This window comes from Asparagus officinalis, chromosome 9 (genome assembly GCF_001876935.1).
Source record: "Asparagus officinalis chromosome 9, Aspof.V1, whole genome shotgun sequence".
Classification (NCBI taxonomy): domain Eukaryota; kingdom Viridiplantae; phylum Streptophyta; class Magnoliopsida; order Asparagales; family Asparagaceae; genus Asparagus; species Asparagus officinalis.
Window position 1 is genome coordinate 18,727,323 of NC_033802.1, and position 6,694 is coordinate 18,734,016.

Genomic DNA, 6,694 nt, shown 5'->3' on the forward strand with positions numbered 1-6,694 from the left:
GGAATCAAGCCAATGGTTCGGGGAGTCAACGAGTCATCCAAACAAGAGCGGACTCGAATGAATCATGACCGAATCAAGATTGGTTTCGGACTCGAACTCAGAAGTAGATTTACTGCCAAATCATGAATCGGATTTACTGCCAAATCAGATCAACAAATCAGAGTCTAAGTCAACCGAAAAAAATGGAAACAATGAAAAAAACGACAAAACAGAAACGCCTAAGGGAGGCTCAGCCAAAGCCGAGCCACCCATAGGTAGCTCGGTGGCCGAGCCACCTAAGGGGGGCTCGGCCTTGACCGAGCCACCCAAGAGCCGAGACCTATGGGTGGCTCGGCCCAGTGCCGGCCACCCATAGGTGGCCGACCCAGATCTGTGCGCGGGCACAGTTCAGAGAGCCTATAAATAGGCCCCCCTTTATTCATTTGAAAAGGTTGGAACTTTGAGAGCCGAAACTCTGCCGAATTAAAGATTGAGCTCAGAGTTTTGAAGACTTGGAGACTTGAAGATTCAGATCTGATTCTCGGCGAGCATCCACGTCACAAAAGGCAGGAGTTCGAGAGAGGTAAAGATCAGTTCTGAGATCTACACGAGATCACACTCCGGATCAAAGCTTGGCCCTTGATCCAGAGAATTAGACGATTATTTCCTTGGTGAACTAATCCTCCCCGGCTATTATTCCCTTCGCGGAATAATACCCGTCAAATCGTGTAGATCCGACCGGATCTAGATCGCGCGGTGGTCCACGGATTAACCCCGGCGTCGGCAAAGAACCCACACAAGCGAGCGACCGCAAAACAGGAGCTCGCAATTTGTTCTAAAGGAGAAAGTTGTAATCTTTTTATTTTCTTTGATTTCGTTGTAACCGGATCTAAAAAAGACCGGATCTTTTGTAATAAAAAAAAATCAATCACTTGAGATAACGATGAATTCAATGAAGGCAATTTTCACCGCGAACACCTTCGTGAGAATATCCGCTCGCTGCTCGCTTGTGCTCACGAACTCCACTTTAATCTGTCCTCGCTCAACCTTCGTGAGAATATCCGCTCGCTGCTCGCTTGTGCTCACGAACTCCACTTTAATCTGTCCTCGCTCAACACACTCACGAATGAAGTGAAAACGTGTGTCGATATGCTTTCTTCTTCCATGGAAAACTAGATTCTTCATCAAGGAAATCACAGACTTGTTGTCGACGAAGAGTGTAACCGGCTTGGGCTCACTCCCAATCACCTCGTTGATTAAACTCCTCAACCACAAGCCTTGGCATGCTGCTGCAGTTGCCACCATAAATTCTACCTCCCAGTATGATAATGCCACCGTCTTCTGCTTCTGTGATGTCCAAGTGACCAAGCTGTCACCTAGATAAAATGCCATGCCGCCTGTGCTGCGCCTATCATCAATATCTCTCGCAAGATCACTGTCAGTGAATCCCACCAACTCTTCATTGCCTCGACCTCGTTTGTACACCAATCCATAGGACATAGTACCCTTCACGTACCTCAAAATATGCTTGACAACCTGTCTATGCAAAACTGTAGGGTGCTCCATGTACCTACTCACAATCCCCACGGCATATGTGATATCGGGTCGGGTGTGAGTTAGATACCTTAAACATCCGATGATGCGTCTATACTCTATCACGTCCACTGGTGTTCCTTCAGAATCCTTTCCAAGCTTTAGCTTTGCTTCCATGGGATATTGGGTCGGGTTGCAATCCATCATGCCGAACTGACCCAAAACTTTCTTCGCATAGGCCGCCTGCCTTAGTGCAATGCAATCATCTCGCTGATTCACCTCGATACCAAGATAATAGGAAAGTAATCCAAGGTCACTCATCTCAAACTCCTTCATCATCTATTGCTTGAAAAACTTTATCTCATCCGCTCTCGAGCCCGTAACGATCAAGTCATCCACGTACACGCCAACAATGAGTGTATCCCCTCTGTTACTTCTAGTGTATACCGCCTGCTCCTGAGTACATCTTGCAAATCCGATGCCCTTCATGCACTTGTCGAGGCGCGTGTTCCATGCCCGAGGTGCTTGGCGTAGACCATAGAGTGCCTTTGAAAGCTTGTAGATCTTGTGCTCCTGATTCTTCACAACGAACCCTTCAAGTTGAAGTACATACACTTCTTCTTGGAGATCACTATTTAGGAATGCTGACTTCACATCCAGATGGTGCACCTCCCACCCATTCTGTGCTGATATGGCGAGGATTATTCTGATGGTATCGAGTCTCGCCACAGGTGCAAACACCTCATCGAAGTCCACGCCTTGCTGCTGGACGTACCCTTTTGCTACAAGTCTTGCCTTGTGCTTGAGATTGTTGCCTTCATTGTCCTTCTTGAGCTTGTACACCCATTTGAGACCAATGGGTTTAGAACCCCGTGGTAACTCCGTGAGTACCCAAGTCTTATTCTTCTCGATGGCCTCCATTTCCTTCTCCATGGCAGTCCGCCATTCTTGATCTGTTGCAGCCTTAATGTAGCTCGCAGGTTCTTCAGAAATCAGGAACAATTCCTCTATGGGAAGATCAATCGCCTCTGTCTCTGCGTAGATATCTTCTAGGGACCGGTAGCGCACAAGTTCTGGAGTTAGCACTTCAATTTCAGGAGGTCCGAACAGCTCCAATGCAGCGGGATCTGCTGCCACAGCAGCTGTTCCTGGACCTGCAGCTGTCTCTGCCCAGATTGGCCTCTCGTCGGCTCCAATACGGCGGGGAACGCTGCTTTAGTAATTGTTCTTGGACCTGCAACCAGCTGAGGGCTGGTTCGGACAGCAGCAGTCCGTCCAAACTGGACTGCAGTCTGTCCAGTTTGGACTGCAGGCTGTCCAGTTTGGACGGGTGGAAATGCGCCGGCAGTTGTACCGGCTGCTGCAGTTTCACCTTCCACTGTTAACTCCATCCAGCTGGGTGCTCTCTCGTCTCCGTTTGTGCTCCAATCCCATTCTTTTCCTTCCTCGAACGCGACGTCTCTGCTGACATGAATTCTGTCGTGTTGAGGGTTGTAAAGGCGATGCGCTTTGCTTCCTTCTTCTACCCCAATATATACCATCGACGTGCTCCGGTCGTCGAGTTTCTTGTGAGAAGGACCTGCAATTTTCACATGCGCCACATATCCGAAAACTCTCAAGTGTTCTAGGTGGGGTTTCTTACCAAACCAAGATTCGTAAGGTGTGTGGTCATACAACGCCTTTGTTGGTAGTCGATTGAGGATGTACACCGCATGCCTGACCGCTTCACCCCACATTGTTCCAGGCATATGCATGCTTTTAAGTAAGCTTCTCGCCATGTCCATCACCGTGCGGTTACGCCTCTCCACTACACCGTTTTGCTGCGGGGTGTACGGAGCAGTGAGATGATGCTTGATGCCGTAGTCTTCACATAACTTGGTGAACTCTTTTGACAAAAACTCGCCACCACGATCCGTCCTCAATGTCTTCACCTTGTGGTCACATGCGTTCTCAACCTCTGTTTTGAACTTCTTGAAGGTTTCACAAGCTTGACTCTTGGCCTTCAACATGTATACCCACATCCATTGGCTGAAATCATCAACAACAAGAAGGAAATATCTGTTACCCGCAAGTGTAGATGGGGTGATTGGGCCACATAGATCAGCATGCAATAACTCCTGTGGCTTCTGAGCTCTGAAGTTTGCTTGCGAGGGGAACGGCGGTCTTGCTTGCTTGGCGACGAGGCATCCTTCGCATAGTTGATTCGGGTGCAAGATCTTCGGCAACCCGGAAGCCATCCTCTTATCAGTCATCATCTTGAGGGCGAAGAAATTGACATGCCCAAGGCGCGCATGCCATAACCAAGCTGGATCGTTAATGTTCGCCATCAAACACACCGGCTTGCAAGTCTTTAACTCTATCCTGTACAATCGGTTAGTTGAACGTGTCACCCTCATCAAGAGAGCACCATTCCTATCAAACACCCTCAGGAACTCGTCAGCAATAACAACCTTACTCCCATCTTCAGTCATCTGACCAAGGCTAATAATGTTAGATTTCAAGCTTGGAATATAATATACCTCAGGTAGTAGCCTTTGATCGCCATTGTTGCACTGAAAGAGGATAGAGCCTTTCCCCTTGATCTCTACTGCGGATCCATCACCAAACTTGACGGTTCCTGTAATGTTCTCGTCGATCTCTTTAAACTTGTCTCGGTGGCCAGTCATGTGATTGCTTGCTCCGTTGTCAAGGTACCAAACATCGTTGGCAACTTGTGCCTCCCCCGCTGTGAGTAAGTTTGGCATCACCTTCTCCTCATTGAGTAGGATGACAGTTGATGATTCCTCTAAAACAGTCATCATCAAGGTTGGCTCATTGTCATATGCACGGGTGAGATGAGCTTCCTGTTCATGATTGCGGCGTTGCTTGTGACACTCCGACTGAAAATGCCCGTATACTCCGCAATTGAAGCATTTGATGTTTGATTTGTCTCGACCGCCGCTTGTGCTACTCTCCCCCTCCTGGCGAGCTGCACCTCCATGGCCGAAACCACCTCCTGGACGTCCTCCTCTGCCGCCGAAGCCGCCTCGGCCTGCCTGGCCGCCGTGCTCCCCTCCGCGGCCTGCATGGGCAGCGTGGTGCTGCTGCCCGTTGCCGCGGTGCTGCTGTCCGCCTCGGCCTCTTTCGACCTCGTCCGCTACCATCATTTGTTGTATGTGTTGAGAGGAAGCCTCCGCCGTTCTTCTTGCCCCTTGCTTGCCACTCCGCATGCGTCAACAATAGGTGATCGCCGACGTTGTTTTGAAAAACACGTGCCCTCTCCTCGTGGGCTTTGAGACGCCCGATCGCCTCCTCGAGTGTCATGCCGTCGATGTCCCCGAACTGTTCAATCATGGAGACGATAGTAAGAAATCTCTCTGGTACCGCCCGAAGTAGCTTTCTAACGACGTAGTTCTCCTCCATCTCACTGCCTAAAGCCCGGATCTTGTTGACGACTCCTGTTAATTTCATCGAAAAATCGTCGACGTTATCATTCTCCTTCATCTGGAGAAGTTCGAACTCGGACTTCAAGGTCTGCACCTTCGCGTTCCTCACACGATCCGCTCCTAGGTGCATTGTTTTCAACGTCTCCCATGCCTCTTTTGTCGTCTGCTTCTCTGCGATCACCATCAAAGTCTCTTCAGGAATCCCCTGGTAGATGGCCGCCAACACCATCTGATCCTTCCTGTGTTCCACGGACGCGCCTGCCACGGGTTCAATGGCGTCCCACACGTCTTGAGCCTTCATGTAGACTTTCATCTTGAATGCCCACAAAGCATAGTTATCCCTCGATAGCGTCGGGTATTGGAGAGTGAGAGAACCCACCTTGGTCGTCATCTTCTCCGAACTCGTCATCTCTTCAGATCTTAGTTGAATCTTAGGCATACATGGCTCTGATACCACTTGTAGGCTTCTGAACAGGATCGGCCAAAAATACAAGACCTGAAAGCTTTATAAAACCTGTAAACAATGTATGCAAACAAATAGAACCTGGCAGATTTTTTTTTCAGCAAAACGGACAGCAACAAAACAGAGGAGAAAATCTCTGTTTCGGTTGATGAACACAGGCCGGATGGAGCAGGAACTTTTCTCTGTTGATTTTTATTCACGTTCTACAACTCTTAAAAATTGTTTACATATATATAGGAATAAGATTACAACTCTAATCTTTGTCCAATAACTAGGAATCTATCCACTAACTAGTATTCTACCATAACTAGAATTCTATCTAATAACTTGGATTCAAACTAACAATCCGGACTGATTAACAAACTCACATGTTGTGGCCAAGAATAATGCACATCTACATTCATGGGTAAATATTAGAAATATTTAAAAACTTTCCTAAAAGAGGTTTTTGATTCATTGAGAGGCCTATTATCTTACAGTAAGTTGTACACTAGTAACCCAATATGCATTGGCAATTGAGCTATTTTGCTGGACATGTGCATGTTCACTTACAACTTGCATAACTTGATTTGATAGATCAGGAGCAATCACCCTCTCAATCATAGAATGATGAAATCCTAAGTTATTCCTCCAGTTCCTACTTTCCTGTGCAGTAGGTTGTTTTTCAGCCGGTGCATGTTCCTCAGCGGGTTGAGCTCCCTGACCAGATGAACTAATTAATTGTACATTCTGACCAATAGAACCAGCATTAAAACTAGCTATAGTCCCATGCTGTACTAAAGACTCCTTAACAAGCCCAGAATTAGGTGCATGTTTAACATTTCCCTATGCAACATGTTCATCCTGCCTATTGACATGAACCCACACATTTTTAGTTTTATTTTTCCTACACAGTTCAGTATCATGACCAACTATGCTACACGATGAACACCATCTTGGTTTGAATTCATATAATATTGATTTCATATAGCTTTTTCCATCAGGTCCTTAGATAGTCAAATGATCAGGTAAAGGCTCTTTCTATGGAAATTTCACTTCTAGCAAAACCCTTGCATAACTCAGCCTCTGTCTAGTAGCCGTGAGTTTATCAGTTGCAATTGGTTTCCCAATAAGGATAGCAACCTTGCTAATACCAGTTGAGCTCCATAGTTTTAGCCTTAAATTCGGAAATTGCACCCATATTGGATAATAAAAATCCCGCAACTTATCCAAATCTGTATTAATACTCTGTGGCTTTACATTAGAGGTCTAGACCCAAATAACCAAGGCCCTACCTCAAGAACATCTCTCATTT

The 6,694-nt window shown here is 47.0% G+C and overlaps 1 protein-coding gene across 1 annotated transcript; it reads right to left on the minus strand.

Annotated features, from left to right (window-relative positions):
• Window positions 1,062-1,851, minus strand: LOC109823257 (uncharacterized mitochondrial protein AtMg00810-like). The gene is made up of 2 exons (XM_020389541.1): window positions 1,181-1,851; window positions 1,062-1,080 (listed from the first exon to the last, which is right to left on the minus strand). The coding sequence occupies exons 1-2, from the start codon at window positions 1,849-1,851 to the stop codon at window positions 1,062-1,064; spliced, it is 690 nt and encodes a 229-aa protein (XP_020245130.1).